The sequence below is a fragment of the Aspergillus karnatakaensis genome, assembly GCF_047715665.1.
Source record: "Aspergillus karnatakaensis strain CBS 102800 unplaced genomic scaffold BJY04scaffold_6, whole genome shotgun sequence".
In the NCBI taxonomy this organism is placed as follows: Eukaryota; Fungi; Ascomycota; class Eurotiomycetes; order Eurotiales; family Aspergillaceae; genus Aspergillus; species Aspergillus karnatakaensis.
Genome location: NW_027395718.1, coordinates 144,170 through 161,034, shown reverse-complemented (window position 1 = coordinate 161,034; position 16,865 = coordinate 144,170). Strand labels below are relative to the sequence as shown.

Genomic DNA, 16,865 nt, shown 5'->3' with positions numbered 1-16,865 from the left:
TAAGATGGGTGACCCGAGCAAAGTGCTAACCAGAAACCCCTCACAGACCATCGCCAGGCTTGAGGATATTCGACCACCGCTAGAAGAGTGTCAGTCAACCTCTTCCCAGATACATGATTCGCTGTACTTACAGTATCCCAAGGCCGACTCGAATCAACATACCGCAGATCCGTCCCCAAGCGGATAACATTCTCCGGGTCATGGTTAATGCACGACGCATGAATCTGCACCAAATCAACAGAAGTCAAGAAAGACCCTCTAGAAATCCAACTCACCGCATAAGGATTATGAAAAACCACATCCCCAGCCTCATACCCCGTCAACAACCACCGCCTCCCATACTTCTTCGCATACCGCGCCGGTCCCACATCCAGCAACCCCCCACTCAACATATTAGCATTATACGCACTCTTCACCTGCTCATCGCTCATTCCCGCCTCTTTCGCCCGTTTCATAAACTCCTCTTCGGTCTGCTTGCCAATATCATGGCCCTTTTCAAGATAAATCAGCCCCCCGCCTTCAATGCTGATGTCGCCTATCGGCACCCAAGCCGTAACAAAGGTATCCTCGCCATGCCGCAGGAAGATCTGATCATAGTGCACCCCGATCGCGGTATTCTGGGGCATGTTATTACGCAGCAATGTCCGGCGGATACTCAGTGTATTGTCGCCCCAGCCTGTAAGTTTTGCAACAAAGGCCCGGATGGCGGGGTGGTGGCAGAGATCCTCCTTGTACCAGTCCTGATGGTGTGCCTTTAAGGCGAGATCGTTGAATAGCTCCGCGACTTCTGGGTCTGACCCTGTGTAGTCTGGGGGTCCGGCGCCGACGCCGGGGAAATTGAAGCGGTTCTGCGTTGTGTCGAAGATTCCCGAGACGGGGTCTGAGCCGGGGGCGAGGCAGTTTGTGGGCGCGAGCATCTCGAAGTATTTCCGTCGGACGCGGAGGACGTCTTCGCGTGGGAGGACGTTTTTGACGAGGAGGTAGCCGTCTTCGTGGTAGCGGCGTTGCATTTCCTCTAAGGGGGTGTCGAGGGTGGCTGGTTCAAGCAGGCCGATGGATTCAGGTGGGAGAAGGCCGTCGTTGACGTAGAAATTCTTTTCTTGGAGGTCGGTTTCTGGGGTGGGAAGGGTTGCGGAGGGCATGGTGGGCTAGTATTCTTGGTTTGATAGAGGGTGCTGCTGGTTCTTGCGGGTGGTAGTGGTGTAGCTGCTGCGATCGGAGCTGTTCTTTGAGACTGCCTGTCCGCTGCGGCCGTGATTGTTAAGTAGAGTAGATATCCGGTTGAGAATGGGGTCGAGTCGCTTCTGTCATACCCCTCACCCCTGCTGATCCAAGCTGCATGGCATATCCCAACATGGTCAAAACAGTCCGCCCCCAAGACCTATCCTCGGCTGCCCTACAGCGGACCGATATTACCCCAAGTAGAATCACATCACCCCGCTCAGGATTCCCAAGCAATGTGGAGATGCTGACTTGGCGTGCATGCGTCTTCGGCACCGACACCCCCGAGCGGATCTTGCGGATCTACACCTAGGCACTGCATAGTACATACAGTCGTCTACCAATAGCTTGAACATGACGAAACTACATTATCTCCCTACGAAGATAGCTTGGCATACGCCGAGTGCATTATCTCAATTTTAACTCTCCCAAAGCCCCACCAGCTCCGTCCGAATATCCTGAGTCGGCCAGCCATGCACCTTCTCCGTTGAATCTAACAGCTCCAACACACGTTTCCGCTCGCGCGGGTCCTCGACCATGTCCCCTGCAAGCCACACGGCCATACACGCGATCAGTGAAGGGCCGGGGATCGTGGGTCGGCATTGCGCGATGGAGCAGAGCAGTTTTATTGTCGAGTGGACTTCTCTCTGAAAGATTGTACGGATCAGCAGGGTAAGCGCGGGGACAGAGAGGATACAGGTGGTGATACCAGAACTTCCTTCCAAGCAGATATCCGATTCAACCCGACACGCGGCTGCCGGGGGTTATGGATGGCGAGAAGAATGCGAGCGAGAGAGCGATAGGCCCATGTGATCGCTGCCAGAACTTGTTAGTCTGGAGGCCTACGCAGGTGCAGAAAGTTGGGTGGTTGAGGGTGCAGACCATGCCAGTTCGCTAGAAATCTTATATCCCATCCCTCACCCTCTGCTTCAGTTTCATCCCTCCTATAGAAACAAAGTGGATCATAACTCGCCGGTCGATCCATCTCCCACTGCGAAACACTCAAGACCAACCGATCATAAAGATCCTCATTCATGCTGCTCTCCCCAAAACAGAAATCTAGAACATCGAGACAATGGCTAACAGCCGTATCCGCCCACGCCCCATCCTGCGACGATGCTCTCAAATGCTCGAGCATCTCCGCCGAGGCCTTGATAGCCGGTGGTTTATGCCGCTTGATAGAAGCGTAGATCTCCTGCCGGACACCAGCCCAGGCTGCTGCGCGCCGGAGACTAGAGACATTCGAGACTTGAGAAGCTTGGTTCTGCAGTAAAGCACGAGTGCCGATGCTATGGCGGTATGTTTCCAGGCCTGAGAAGGGCCCGTCAAGTTCTTCGTGCAGGCGGAGGATGATTGTTGCTGCGAGGAGGTCGTCGATGCGGTCTTGGTGGACTCTGTCGAGTTCGGGGATCAGAATACTTAGACAGCGCTGGTAGTAGTTGCTTGCGAGGAGGGTGTCGACTTGTTTGCCGATTAGACTCATGTGGCGGGCTGATAGGGCGAGGATTGCGTCCATGAGTGGGGGGTAGAGGCGTGCGCGGGTGGGGACTTGGGTTGCGAAGTGGTGGTCTGGGTCGCAGAGGTCGAACTGGGGGCATTATTAGTGAGATAGAATACTGACGGGGGTTTGTTAGGGGCACTTACGAAGGATGATAGGTTCTGGGTGAAGTGCTGGAAGAGCAGGACTTCGGTGGGTTCCTGGAATGGCCAGCAGCGGATCTGCGGCGTCCGGGGTGTTTCGCGGGAGGAATGAAGCTCCGTCTCTGGGGGTAGCGGTACCGACTCATCCGTAACTACCGGCGTGGGCTGGCACGCGATTGGGGATGGAGATTGTTCCCCCGCATCGTAATTTGACGAGGGCGTTGGAGATATTACCGGTGATGGGCGGCGGGGACGGTGTATCCGAATGGTGCGGTCTGTTTCGTCAACATAGCGGACTATCTACCGTTAGTGAACTGCAAGGAACAGCTGGAATGCGGCCTACTCGTTCCTGATATCGTTTGCGGGCTTGGACTAGCGGGCTCACCATGTTGTATGACCCGCTTGAATCGCAGTTTCTTGGCTGACTTTCGACATTCCTGCCCTGTCCTCCGACAAAGACCGCATTGAGGGCGCACCAAGTCACCTAGACAGTATAAGCAAGTATATTGATAAGGCGGCCGCTCGTGACGTACATTTCCGGTGTAGTCTTCGGCACTTGTCGCTACAATGTATTAGCTACGTGCATGGAAGCATGACAGGGACTAACCAGGCACTTGATTGGGACGGCATTCCGAGCACCCCTGTAAGTTGTTGAGTTCGATCTGGCGGAGGCAGGAAAGCGGGAGAGGGAGCGGGATAAGACAACCTGGAGAGGACACGGGGAATATGCGGGGGAGCGGAAATAGACTGCCTATTTAAACACAAACTGTACTGCGGTTGGGCATAAGCGACTTGCATTAGTTGGAACAAGTATTGTGGGGTAGTTACTTGGAATTTGGGGTAACGGGGAAGCCGGGGCAGCTGTACTGTCTAGTAGCCGGTGTATACTGCAGGAAAACATATAGATACACACCATGGACGACGATGATGCCACTTTTCATGCTTTACTATTCATTCTTCCAAAATGTTTGTTCATGGAGTATTATTCGCCTTGCTGGCAGCTGCAGGTCACTGCACCCCATGGCCTCAAGGCCCCTTCCACACCGAAGGCAAGCACATCATCAGCCTCGACGGATCCCCCTTCAACTACGTCGGCATCAACTGGCCTGGCGAAGGCGAGACCATGATTCCCGAAGGCCTTCAGTACTCTTCCATCGTCGACATCGTGACAAAGATCAAGTCCCTTGACTTCAACTCTGTCCGCATGGGCTGGGCCACCGAGATGGTCGACGACATCCTCGACAACGGCGGTGACGTAGCCATCAAGGATACAATGCATAAAGTCCTAGGACCCGAACTTGCACCAGAAATCGTGGCCCAAATCCTCAAGCACAACCCAGAATTCACCGAGAACACGACAAGGCTCCAGGTATGGGATGGCATCGCCGCCGAACTCCACAGGCAAGAGCTGCACTTGCTTGTCAACAACCACGTTTCAAAAGCAGTCTGGTGTTGCAGTGCGGACGACGGCAACGGCTGGTTTGGAGATACATACTTCGACGTCGCCAAGTGGAAGCGCAGTCTAGAATACATGGCCAAATATGCTTCCGCGAAGTGGCCAGCGGCAACTGCTTTCTCTCTGCGCAATGAGCTCCGTATCGTCAACAGTCCCGCGAACGACACATATGGCTGGTCGCTATGGTATGACGAGATGATTGACGCAGCGAACATCGTAAATGCAGCCGCACCGGACGCTCTGGTCGTCATCTCGGGTCTGAATTACGACCATGAGCTGAACCCCATCACCGCCGGCGATCCCATTAGTCCACCAGAAGACAAGCGAGTCTTCAACCTAAGCGACTTTACCTACGCAGATAAAATTGTCTTTGAACTGCACACGTACGATAATTGGATGACGAACTGCACGTTCTTCCAATCGGAGCTCTACAAGCGCGGCTTCAACGCCCTTGATACTTCGCCCGGAACAACAGCGCGCAACATCGCGCCGGTCATTCTCACTGAGTTTGGATTCGCGCAGAACGGGACTGATTATCAGGACGTGTATGCTTCGTGCTTGAAGGATTTCCTTACTGGTGATAACCGTCTGTCGGACGCGAGTCGCATTGAAGGACCGATTGGGCATTTCGAGTGGACGCTTGGGGGGTCTTACTACATGCGCGAGGGCGTAGCGGACCATGATGACTGGTGGGCTATCCTAAACCATGACTGGAGTGATTGGCGGAATCATACTGTCTTGAATGAGTATCAGATTCCGTTGATTCAGGGGACGTTGCTGTGATATTACATAACATTGATGCTAGACAGTATCACAGATATAGTTCTACTTTAAGGATTATCACATGTATTGAATGTATATATGAACATCGATATTCATATTGCTCCCTCGACTAAATGCTCAATCACCAATTCTCGTAACTGATTGCATAACGTAGCCGGCTTAGACATCCTGTCTCGGCCGCACAGCACCGGGCTGCGGAGGCGCATCAATATGCGCAGTCACCGATGTGAGGAAAACATTCGACGCATTATTCCTCGACGAATACTGCGGGAAGATGAAGTTCATCGGGAACCCAATATCAAAGTCCGCGGCACCATCAATTTCATCGAGATCCTCATCCGACAGCGAGATGCCAAGGGCCTCGATATTCGCCTGGAGATGCTCGACCTTGCGCTGTCCGATAATTGGAAAGACATTGGGGGTCTTGTGCATCACGTACGCGAGAGCCTGCATATAGATCATTAGCATTGTACCCAATAGCTGCCAACTGATTGCAGCATAGGTGAATATCAAACATACCACAGCATGCAACGTCGCCCCCTTCCGTCCCGCAACCTTCTCCAACGCCTCACTGATCTTCACATCCTGCTCACTCAGCTGCGACCCCCTCTTACTCGAATCCCCACCCTGCGCCTCCCGCGCCTCCTTCGTCTTGAACTTGCCGCCACCAAGCGGTGCCCACGGCGCAATCGCCATCCCCTGATCCCGACACATGGGGACAACCTCCCGCTCCATATCCCTGTACCCGGCATTCCACTTTCCTTGATAAACGGAGAACGGACGGAGCCCGTGAGCCCGCGCGTAGTCGTTTGCCTTGACGACGACCCAGGCGGGGGTGTCGGAGACACCGAGGTAGAGGACCTTGCCGGAGAGGACGAGGGCGTTGAGGCTGTGCATGACTTCTTCGACGGAGGTGGTGAAGTCCCACCAGTGCAGGTAGAGGAGGTCGATGTAGTCGGTTTGGAGTTTCTTGAGGGAGGCCGCGACGGAGAGGTGTAGGGATTTGGAGGAGTTGCCGACGAAGTTGGATTGGAGGGGTTCTTGGGAGCGCTTGGTGTTGCGGTAGCCGGTTGTGAATTTGGTCGCTAGTCTTTATAGAGGGGCTTTTGTTAGGATGGTCGATTAGGTTAGGGAGAGGGGAGACTTCAAGAGGTGCGTACACAAGCTGGTCGCGGTTTCCGCGCGATTTCATCCACTCGCCGATCCAGGTTTCGCTTTCTTCTTCTTGGTAGTTGTTGGCACTGTCAATGCTGATTAGTGATTTGAGACAGACCGTGGTTAAGTATAACATACGTATCGATGAAGTTACCACCGGCCTTGTAGAAAGCATCGAGGACAGCAAAGGACTGCTCCTTGCTACACTCGCCCATGAAATCCTTCCTGGAAGCACAAGCCTGGTCAGCAACGGATAGTCAAGGTTCGAGAAGGAGTTCGTACCAAGAATCACCAAAGTTCATAGCACCAAGACATAGCGGCGAGACCTTGACACCAGCCGAAGGGGCCAAGACGCGGTGGTAACCCAGACGGGTTGCTGGCTTCGGGGCAGGCTGAAAGGCAGACATTTTGTTGGATAGATAGAATGTACTAATTATTGAATGTGCTGTGAAACTCTCTGCGGGAAACGGGACTCTATATAGGTAGCAACCGGATCAGGGCGGAGGAACCCTGGGAGACAATGCTGACACTACTGGAGAATCCCCAAGGTGTTATCGCCGTTATGACGATAGATATGGGGCGACATGTCCACACTGCCTAGATTCTTTATTGTGGAGAAGACCCTTGTGCCACTGATAAAGCTCCGAACTTCCACAATCACTATGCTGGAGCCAGGAATTCAAGCTCGATAATCGGCCACGCACTGCACATCCGAGGTTAAAGTCAGGAAAGGTCACCACGGAGCTCCTATAGGGACATCATCGTAAGCGCAGTGCATGGTCAGTAGGAGCTTAATTATGGATATCGACGGGTGATTGGCGCAAGTAGACTGGGGCAGATTAAATGCTTACAGTGGAGAACCGGAGTTAAACTGGATTTAACGCCAGCTGCTGACAGTGAGGAGATAATGATGTAAGTCGGTATGATGGAGGTACGCTGCAGTAGGCACTAGTAGACGATAATTCAACAAAACTCAAGGCCAACTGAAACGCTAGGTGAGTTATATGCTACGGTAAGCTAAAGATACAAAACAAAGGAAGAGCGCCAAATGATCCATCTGAGTCTGTACAACCATACATATTACACCATAAGAGGGCATCATGCACATATTCCATCAGTCGACGCGCAGTTATGACAAAGGTCAGCCGGGTATCACCGTCTACCACTGCCGCACCTTACAATGCGCACACCTCACAGTCCGAAGCTCATAATCATCCTGATCCAATCTCACATCCAACGGCGCACGGCAACCTTGATTAGAACAGTTGGTCATCCGTCTTGCCCTGTTCGTAATCGAAGCGACAATAGTATTCCTCTCCGCTTGTCTCAATTTCTCCTGCTTCACGTAGCGTTCAAGAACCACAACCCCAAGACCAGGGTGGGGTCCAATCAGGTCACGTAGCCGTCCGCTACCTCCTAGCGCAGTCAGGTTCTTCTGTATGGTTTCCGCAATGATATAGAACAGGAGAGTCAGATGGGTGGGAACGATAATCATAGCCTGCTGGACTGCTTCGACGAAGGCATCAGACGCCCAGTTTTCTGTACACCATTGGCGAAATTTATTCGCGGCGTGCACTACCAGGCGCGGGATCTGGAACCTGTCGGCGGTGATAAAGACCATGATGTTATTGAAGGGGGCGTGCCGAGGTGCGTGGTCGTTGGCGATTGTCTGGCCGAGCTCGATTGCGCGGATGTTTCTAGAGATGTCCTTTATGTGTCCGTTGTCTTTGTAGTCTTCGGTGTAGAGGTAGGAAAAGATGCGTTCCATTGTGGCGAGGTCGTCGGTTTCGAGATCGATGGTCTGGGTCCTGTATTCCTGTTTCGTAGCGTCAGCAATGGAACATTTGCGGTACAGATATAATGCGCTTACCCTGAATTCATGGTTGTAGATTGCCGCGTGGAAGAAACGCGATTGGTGACAGACGACGTTCCGATGGAGCTTAAAAATGAACCCTTGGCATATGACGACCAAGTCTGGCGAAATCTCTTTGGTGTATCTCTCCTCGTTCATGACCCGTCTCACCCTACCGGCGCTTGTGTTGGATGCTGAAAACGCTCGGTATGGCAGCTTTGGCCGGGGCGGAGTCACGGATAAGCTCATAACGATAGAAGTATCTAGCGAGGTAGTAGTATATGAACTAAACGAGCGTAGTTTGGAGACTACAGAGGTCACTGAGAGAAACTGTCTTGCTGGAAGATTGACAAATGTCGCGCGCTGTGGTCTCCGAAAGGGAAGGACGGGACTGGGTGGCAGCTGCCCTCTAGGAAACCACGCATGCAACACCAAGAACTTCAGACAGAACATACGCTTGGACGATTCAATTGAGGTGGTAAAACAATGCTGCAGAATTGAACACACCCGCTAGATCAAATCCATCACAGTCCACCCTATTTCCAAACCTGCAAAACCTCAGCAAACATCCACTAAAGTCAAAAGCTATTCCAAACCTGTCCATCAATCGCAACAAGCCGATTAAACAGCTCATCTCTCTTACTCATAGCCGTCAATTGGAACGTCTCATCCGGCTCTCGACCAGAAATAATCATCCCATCCACAACCTCCTTCCCACCAACCGCCCACCCGGTAACAAGCTTCCCCTTCCACCCCATACCACCAATCTTCCTCAACTCCCGAACTTCACTCACAGGAATCGTAAAGTAGACGCTCTTCTTGTTAGCCTCCATACTGAAATCACCCTCGTGAGGGACTGGTTCGGTCGTGAAATAGAGCAATGGCGGCTGCTTGGATGAGTCGATGACCACCGCGCCACGATGTCCGCGATACCGCGCATCGAATTGCACGGGTCCGGAGGGAGTGATCTGAAGGCCCTTTCTCTGCAAGACGCCCTTTTGGTTCTTCGCGTGTGCGGAGCCAGCCTGTGCTCTGGCGCGGGAAACGGCAAGTTTGCTCTCGATGCCTGCTGCAGTAGTCCCGCGGAAGAAACCGAGGATGCGGGAGCCGACTGTCTTCTTGGGTTTCTCGCCGTCGCGTTCTTTTTCGGCTTCGGTCTTGGGGAGTTTGGGTTCTGCGGCTGCGGCTATGTCGATTTCTGCGTCCGTTGCTCCGAGGGTGAGGTCGTCGTGGTTGAGGGATGCCGGGCGGGAGGGCGCTTTGTCGAGAGAGCCGGAGGGGGGTGGTGGGAGAGGGGCGGAGTTGGCTTCGCCAATGCGGAGGAGGGTTAGTGTTAGCTGTGCGTTTGTAGGAACGCCCTTGAGGAGGGAGCTGGAGAGAGTTAGCGAGATGTCATTTAAGAGGTGCTGACGGATATACTTTTGCAATTGTGAGAGCTCCTTCCAGTGTGGGTAGTTCTGGTTCAGGTAGTGAATGCCTTGCATGATGATCGGATCACCGAAGAACCCAAGTCCGACAAAGAGAGTGGTCATCTTCATGAACACATAGCTTGATGTAACAAATGATACCAAAAGGCCACCTGCCAAAACACCTGCGATTCGTAACCGCGGCGTCATCATCGAGAATGGATGTGTAGGCGACAGCGCACTATTCCTGTCAGTAACCTGCTGGAAAATATGTAGGGAGGTACTCACTTCCCAAACCGCTCGTAAGTGTCAATGACATCCGCCATAACCCTCATCGCCTGATCCGCGCCGTTAAGCACAGTCTGCTTCATCGGCTCCCTCGTCTTATCATGCGAGTCAGCCGGGACCTCGCCACCAGCCGCAGCCTGCGCGTCCGCCGTCTTCGACGCAATATCCATCGCATCAGGGACTGAGTCCTCCATTGGCGCGCTATCTGGTGTGCCTTGGTCATGTTTACCAGCCGCACTACCGACTGCTACCGTTGCGACACTCGATATCAAGTTACTGGCCTCCTGCTCTGCGGCTTCACCCTTGTATTTCTCCGGCGCACCGGTCATACTATCGTGGGAACCAAGAACGCCAGCTTTAGGTTTCTGTACGCCGCCGGTGGCTGTATCGACGAGGGCGATGGGGGCCGGAGGGAACATGATGGATCGGGAGGGCGGGTGGAGGGTTAAGACGAGGAGGGTGGTAATCAGCGTTGGCACTATAAGATCAAGAATCCATGCTGTGAAGTAAACCTATTAAGAGCATCAGTACTACAATGTCTCCTCTAGACCTCCGACAGGGTTCAAACCGCGCAGAAATATCCCGTCCGTCGGGGCTCTCTCCACGAGCGCAATCGAGCAATATGCTTCACAAACGCTGTAAGACCAATAACGATAGTCGTGTAGAACCTCTCCAACGTTGCGCGTAGCTTATCCGGTGAGAAGTGGTCATCTTCCGCGCGAATCAGATCGAGACCCTGCAATGGCGTGCCTTCCACGGCCTTGACGTTGTAGATTTGCTAGATATGCCACAGGTTAGCGCTCACCTTTCCCCAGCCATATTCGTCATCCCACCACCAACATCACCAGTAAATAGTGAGAATAAATGAAACTCCTACCTTATTGAACCGTCGAATCAGCAAGAACAAATCCTCATTCGAAAGCCCCGGGACAATCCTCTCAGCAATGATATCAGTCTTCCCCCAGCCTATGTCGGAGACATGTTCGTGGTCGATTTCGCCAGCCTTGTGCGCTAATCCCTTGGGCTCATCGTGGGCTGGCTTAAGCTGGGAAAGAATGTGACTATCGGTTGCGCCGGTTTTCCCAGCGATCTGCTTCTTGCCGGTGAATGCTTGCTCTACTTCCTCGCGCTTGGCGGTGTTTTGGAGGAGGGAGTCGGGGACGTCTGACATAATGAGACCTTGATGTGAGTGAGATGAGGTTTCAGATAAAGATCACGATCATGATCAAAGCGATAGATGAGCAGAAGACTGGGCAACGTTTACATCATTCCATCTTGGTCGATCGATCGATCTCGAACTATGCTATAGCGACGTCATCATTTGTGCACCTGCATAGCTTAGTCATATTTCTCTAACTAACTAACTATCCCAGATGGCGCCGTATGCAGCCACTCCCCTCGTCTCCATCCCATACACCACTTTCTGCGTGATCTTCTGGTTCGAGATGATGATCACTCCCTCTGCTCCAAATGCCTGCACTGCATTCCATGTGAGCTTCACCAAGTCCGGTCGGCCTTGCTTCTTGGTGTCGTGAACGATCGCCTCGGGGTCCGCGTTATACACCGCGTCAACAATGTCTTTGCCGAATGTCTCCGTTGGATTGGGGGTCGACCAGACGAGTCTAAACGGACATGTAGGATCTTGAATGTGGCCGAGCAGTGGTCCGATTCCGGAGCCGGTAGCAACAAGGACCAAGCGATTGAAGAGCGTTGCGATTCGCATCACACCGCATGCTAGTTTCATGCTTAGTACAAGGGTCAAAAGAGAATAGGGAACAGAACTTACTGGGAAGCCCCCGGACCCAAATTTTCGTAGGTGGCTTTGAGATCCTCCTCCCAGTCCAGTCACCAGCCCGAGAAACAACAAGCGAGTACCCCTTGAGTCGCCCATTCTCGGCCCTCGGAGCTGGCACGGTCGCAAACGAGTGCCATTCAATAAGCGGTCGCTCCGACAGTCGAGTGAAAGTTCCATTTACAGGCACCGTATAGTCGAAGTGCAGACGGACGGCATGGTTAGAGAGGACCTCAGCATCCACGGGAATTTTGCGGAGGAAGAACCAGGAACTAGCGATGCTAAGCGTGATTACAATGAGCATCCAGAAGCTTGGTGTCTGTATAGCTACATTTCCAACCGGTCTTGCAACTGTGCTCTGGTCTCGGATGGAAGACATAGTCTGGCCCCAGATGATGGCTAGGGCTGTCCAGCCTGCAAACCGGTGGGTGCGCTCGAAGAGATTATGGTGCTTCCTGCGAATGGAGGGGTACGCCATCACTATCATTCCAACGAGAAGGCTCAAAGCCAGTATTGAGAGTGTGAGTGTGACGACTGATGGTCTTGTCGACGCCGAATTGTGGGTCACGAAGGAGTTGATGTTGTAGCAGATGGCAGCTGTATACCAACAGACTGCCATCACAGCAGCCCCCGAATGAACTCCTCCAAGATGATAGATCTTTGCACATCGTCGACGAATCTCAAACGGCCACGACTTTGGGACCGAGCAGCAAATGGTATACAAGATATTAATCACAACGTCTTGTCTGACCAAAATTGCCAGAGTGAGATTCGCAAAGGCAATCGTCGAGATATGCTGGCGGTCAACAGGAAGCAAGACGAAGCATATCAGGATGGCAATATTCGCCAGCCAGACCAGCGAAAATATGGTGCGGTAGACAATGAAAATACGATGTCTGAGACCACGCCATGGCTTTCCTAGCTTTTTCTCTGGTACCGGAAGTGGTTCCTTGTGCAAGGACGACCAGGAGTTCGAAGAAGGTGTTGACACTGCACTCAGACGCACTTCCTTCTTTTCAGCGTCGACTGCATAGTTGTCTGTCTGCGGCGCCTTGCTCTCCTCAATCTCGTGGACCAGAGCGCGCTTGTCGAGTTTGCCATTCGAAGTCAGAGGGAAAGCATCTGACGTATGCCACTTTGAGGGTATTGCATAGTATGGCAACTTGACCCCGAGACTTTCTTTTACTGCCGCAATATCGCACGTCTTTGGCGTCAGAAAACCAGTCAGATCCCCGCCAACTATGAGGGCTGTCGCTTGTTGCACGCCGGGACAGGAGGCTAAGCAAGCACTGACACCGTCAAGCTCAACACGAAAGCCCTGGCATTGTAAGCTAGTGAATGGAAATAGTGTAAAGCAACTCACCTTAAGCTTGACCTGATCATCATCTCGGCCAAATGTCTCCAGGCTCCCATCAGGAAGCCACCGTGCAAGATCCCCGGTGCTATACATCATCGACTTTCTAGAGACGGAATTGGTCAAAAGTGGTATACACTCCAGGAAACAACTTACCCATCATCGACGAACTGATCATAATGGTATCGCTCCGCAGTTTTGTCTGGCTGCCCGACATACCCCCTGGTGATGCCCGCACCACCCGCCCAGATTCTACCAACTTCTCCAAACTGACAAGGTGACTTGTGGTCGTCCAAGATATAGACATTGTTGTTTGGAGTGGGCCTGCCGATAGTGAGGGTTTGACCAGCGGTATGCTTGTGCATGGTGTTGATTATTGTGATTTCGGTCGGTCCGCAGCAGTTGTAGAAAGCCGCTCCAGATGCTGCCCACCTATCTGCGAGGCTGCTCTCGTATTTTAGTATTATCTTTCTGATTACCAGGCTATTTGCAGCTTACCCTTGGGTACAGGGCTCACCGGCTGTAGCCACGCATCGAATGTTCGGAAAATCCTCAGGATTAAACCTGGTGAGAACGCTCGGTGTGCATATCAAGGTGTCAATCTAATCCACAGGTGTCAAATAATACATAATTGCTGCTAAAGGCTGACCTACCTTTTTTAAAGCGGCAGTCCAGTGGGATCCTCTCAGGACTAGGGTACCGCCATTACACAGACTTGCCAGCAACTCCCAGGCGCCTATCTTCATCAGCGACAGCATCATATAGCAGCGGGCATATATCCAGGCTTACCCATGTCAAAGCTAATTGACAGCATCTGGCCAACCTTAGAGCCGCGTGATATAGCCAAGTTTCCGGGTTTCTGACACAGAATATTGGTGACATTTTTGTGTGTGACATCCACGCCCTTGGGTTCGCCGGTGGTTCCTGAGCCGACAAGGCGCGTTAATTGCTGAGAAATGAGACGAGTATCAAGGGTCACACAAACCGGAGGTATATATCACATAGCACCCATCCTCTGCAGCCCCCTCACAAAGAAGCTGGCTCTGGTCGCATGCATAACCATCGGCATGAAGGATATCCTCTAGGATAAGAACCGAGGTAAGACTGTTCAGGCACCGAAGGCGTTTGTCAAATGGCCGCACACACAGTCCGACTGTGACAGTCGATTGCGCAATAGCATGCTGTAGGGTATGGTCCGGGACAACACCCCCGTCCATCGGGATATATTGCGCCCCGGCCATAAGAATCCCCAGTATACCAGCCACCATTTCCGTGCTTCTTTTCCCCAGAAGTAAGACACGGCTGCCTGGTTGAACCCCCTGCAGCTTCAGCTGCACAGCGACGAGCTGTGACTGCCGAAGGAGCTCACCATAAGTTACCTCTTCCTCCGAACCGGCGGAAAGATCCAGCAGCGCGACCTCTGATGGCGCCTCCGTGGCATGGTGTATGAATGCCTGATGAACAGTCTGAAAAGGAATCTTCGACCTTACCCCAAACCCGAACCGACGGAACAGGTTGTCGTCGGTGGGATATACACGAGGAGAGTTAGAATTAGATGCAAGAACAGACATGATTGATTGTGGCTTTTGGTTCTGATCGATCCTGCCGGGCTGCAGCCTCGCAGACGGAAGGTGCAGGGGTCTTCTTTTCCCTATAAAGCTCTCGCAGCTCTCACCTGAGCCGCATCTCTCACTCTCTTTCCTTGATTTCCCGGTCCACGATTCCCTTGCTACCCTCCTTCATGTGCCGCCTTACACTGCTGATCCTACCGCTAGCCATGACATGTCATCCTACCTCGGCGATCGTCGAGAAAAAGAAAAGCAATAATTGCTGTCCGCTAATAGGTCCCTTGCGTCTTGGGTGTGATGAACGTGTGCGTGGAGCTGCAGTCAGCAAGGGCAGGAGGCGTTGGTTCCCTTCAAAAGTAATCGCCTTCCTTTGTGTTAGTGTTCGAGTGACTATACGTTAGCTCGCGATATCCCTCTCATAGCGCAAGCGCAGTCTCTCCTTGATGATATGCAATAGTAGACTGTCAACGAGCCTTCTCTAACTCAACCATGCTAATTGGCGTTTACAATAACCGCCCCGCTCACGATCACCGCAAGGCTAAGAAGACGATCAAAGTCTTGGTATGCCATCTGGCACACAAGTAGGCCAATCATCTGCCTGTTGGGACGATGTACATGAATCGCCAAGCGGTTACTACGTGGTGAGATTCCGCCCTTTGCTTTTTCTGTCCCAACCAGGCCAGGCCAGGCCCGACTGAAATAGCACCTCAACCATTCATGTACTATCCCGGCAATCACACCCGTCACGCATATGCTCCGGTTGAGTACTTTCTTCCAGGATCTGCTTGGCCTATCAGAAACAAACTTCGGTGGGGGTGCGCAACATATGCCCTGTTGCAGTCACCCGGATGACCGCATCTTCAGCTTACCTGCTGGCCAGAAGCAGCGCAACACAGATTTCTCGCGGATCCTTCCGGCTGGAAAAGGGGGTTCGGATCTGAGTGTGGCTTCTTGGGTGAGAATCCTGCCGGAAGACAATGGCTATTCATTAGTTCGAGCAAACAACCTTATAGCAAGGTCTCTTTCACGTCTACTCCTGAATGGGGAAATGATCCCTTGTGATCGACAGCCAACAGGTCAGATGGCAGCGGAGCACCCCGCAGCGCCGCAACGGGTAACAGTCTATCAACTGAGTACCAAGGGGTGAGCCTATGACTATAGATAAAATATAGTTTCCCCACCTGGACCGAAAGTTCTTTGTCTTGAGCCTTCGATCTTGCTTTTAGGGTACGTGATAACTACAAGAAGGTACATACAACATGACTCAAGAAGAGGAAAAAGAAACAGCCAGCAAGAATCTTGTTCTCGTGGATGCTACCACATCTGGAGTGCAGGTACTAACGCTGAATCGACCGGCGAAGCGGAATGCGTTGTCACAAGATCTCATCGACGAGCTTTTACGACAGTTGACCGTGGCTTTGCGCGACCAGAGTGTTTCTTCTGTTGTGATAACAGGCTCGGGGGGCTTTTTCTCGGGTTGGGCACCCACTCCATTACAAATCATCCGCTAACGCGATGCTTTCTATCTAGCGGGGGCGGATATCAAGGAAATCTCCCAGCTTGACGCGGAAGGTGCACGCCGGGTGCGCTATCTCGAAGATCTATGTGACGGCGTGCGCAAGTTCCGCAAGCCGCTCATCGTGGCCATCGAAGGGAAAGCCGTGCGTTTGATCCCTTATACACGTGGGGGGTTACCGTGATGCTAATAAAGTAGCTGGGTGGTGGATTTGAGCTAGCATTGATGGTAAGTCACCGATCAGCAAGCATAGAGAACTGCAAGGCTCACATAGCGCAGGCAGATTTTATCGTTGCAACACCTTCCACCGAATTTGGGCTACCGGAGGTCAACATCGGTCTTATCCCTGGGGCTGGAGGAACGCAGAGGTTGACAAATACTCTTGGGAAGTATAGAGTGAGTTACTGCATCTCTACAGCCGCTATCACCCGACGTCGAAACTCATATGTCAGTAGGCGATGAGGATTATCCTCTTGAATGAACCCCTCTCCGGAACGGAAGCATCAGACCTTGGACTCGTGGCCCTTCTCACACAGCCAGGGGAGGCTCTACAGGGTGCTTTAGACCTCGCTGCAAAGCTGGCGTCAAAAAGCCCCTCTGCTATCATGTTAGCTAAGGAGGCCATTTGTCGAGGTATGTGAAGTGGCACTTGGCTGTTTTTGAATATCTACTCATATACCCTCTGTTTTCAGCGGATGAATTAGGGCAGGATGAGCACTTCGAGCGGTCACTCTACTATGCGGCCTTTGGATCGAAGGACAAGAGAGAAGGAGTAGCGGCGTTTTCGGAGAAGCGGTCTCCAGTATGGAACGGCTCGGGATGACTTAGCTATG

The 16,865-nt window shown here is 52.5% G+C and overlaps 8 protein-coding genes across 8 annotated transcripts; 2 read left to right on the top strand and 6 right to left on the bottom strand.

Moving 5' to 3' along the window:
• Positions 1-40: 40 nt before the first annotated feature.
• BJY04DRAFT_214259 (phytanoyl-CoA dioxygenase family protein) lies at positions 41-1,142 on the bottom strand (the record flags this gene model as incomplete). The annotated part of the gene is made up of 3 exons (XM_073715170.1): positions 41-79; positions 132-224; positions 276-1,142. 3 exons carry the CDS (start codon positions 1,140-1,142, stop codon positions 41-43), a joined length of 999 nt encoding a protein of 332 aa, XP_073575275.1.
• A 498-nt stretch (positions 1,143-1,640) lies between these two features.
• Positions 1,641-3,492, bottom strand: BJY04DRAFT_214258 (uncharacterized protein; the record flags this gene model as incomplete). The annotated part of the gene is made up of 7 exons (XM_073715169.1): positions 1,641-1,868; positions 1,931-2,037; positions 2,104-2,809; positions 2,866-3,162; positions 3,206-3,346; positions 3,396-3,424; positions 3,477-3,492. 7 exons carry the CDS (start codon positions 3,490-3,492, stop codon positions 1,641-1,643), a joined length of 1,524 nt encoding a protein of 507 aa, XP_073575274.1.
• A 334-nt stretch (positions 3,493-3,826) lies between these two features.
• BJY04DRAFT_214257 (cellulase family protein) lies at positions 3,827-5,101 on the top strand (the record flags this gene model as incomplete). The annotated part of the gene is made up of 1 exon (XM_073715168.1): positions 3,827-5,101. The coding sequence occupies one exon, from the start codon at positions 3,827-3,829 to the stop codon at positions 5,099-5,101; it is 1,275 nt and encodes a 424-aa protein (XP_073575273.1).
• A 159-nt stretch (positions 5,102-5,260) lies between these two features.
• Positions 5,261-6,663, bottom strand: BJY04DRAFT_230992 (aldo/keto reductase; the record flags this gene model as incomplete). The annotated part of the gene is made up of 5 exons (XM_073719415.1): positions 5,261-5,548; positions 5,621-6,191; positions 6,262-6,342; positions 6,395-6,481; positions 6,539-6,663. The coding sequence occupies 5 exons, from the start codon at positions 6,661-6,663 to the stop codon at positions 5,261-5,263; spliced, it is 1,152 nt and encodes a 383-aa protein (XP_073575272.1).
• A 752-nt stretch (positions 6,664-7,415) lies between these two features.
• On the bottom strand, positions 7,416-8,357 carry BJY04DRAFT_214255 (BTB/POZ domain-containing protein; the record flags this gene model as incomplete). Its single annotated transcript, XM_073715167.1, has 2 exons — positions 7,416-8,072; positions 8,127-8,357. The coding sequence occupies 2 exons, from the start codon at positions 8,355-8,357 to the stop codon at positions 7,416-7,418; spliced, it is 888 nt and encodes a 295-aa protein (XP_073575271.1).
• Positions 8,358-8,686: 329 nt separating this feature from the next.
• On the bottom strand, positions 8,687-10,973 carry BJY04DRAFT_205265 (DUF3292 domain-containing protein; the record flags this gene model as incomplete). The annotated part of the gene is made up of 5 exons (XM_073713576.1): positions 8,687-9,479; positions 9,528-9,755; positions 9,803-10,314; positions 10,371-10,580; positions 10,680-10,973. The coding sequence occupies 5 exons, from the start codon at positions 10,971-10,973 to the stop codon at positions 8,687-8,689; spliced, it is 2,037 nt and encodes a 678-aa protein (XP_073575270.1).
• Positions 10,974-11,162: 189 nt separating this feature from the next.
• On the bottom strand, positions 11,163-14,519 carry tmpL (putative NRPS-like enzyme; the record flags this gene model as incomplete). Its single annotated transcript, XM_073719414.1, has 8 exons — positions 11,163-11,536; positions 11,589-12,912; positions 12,958-13,054; positions 13,105-13,392; positions 13,447-13,550; positions 13,602-13,684; positions 13,738-13,872; positions 13,934-14,519. The coding sequence occupies 8 exons, from the start codon at positions 14,517-14,519 to the stop codon at positions 11,163-11,165; spliced, it is 2,991 nt and encodes a 996-aa protein (XP_073575269.1).
• A 1,256-nt stretch (positions 14,520-15,775) lies between these two features.
• Positions 15,776-16,855, top strand: BJY04DRAFT_214252 (enoyl-CoA hydratase/isomerase family protein; the record flags this gene model as incomplete). The annotated part of the gene is made up of 6 exons (XM_073715166.1): positions 15,776-15,992; positions 16,047-16,177; positions 16,231-16,260; positions 16,312-16,428; positions 16,488-16,665; positions 16,725-16,855. 6 exons carry the CDS (start codon positions 15,776-15,778, stop codon positions 16,853-16,855), a joined length of 804 nt encoding a protein of 267 aa, XP_073575268.1.
• Positions 16,856-16,865: the final 10 nt, after the last annotated feature.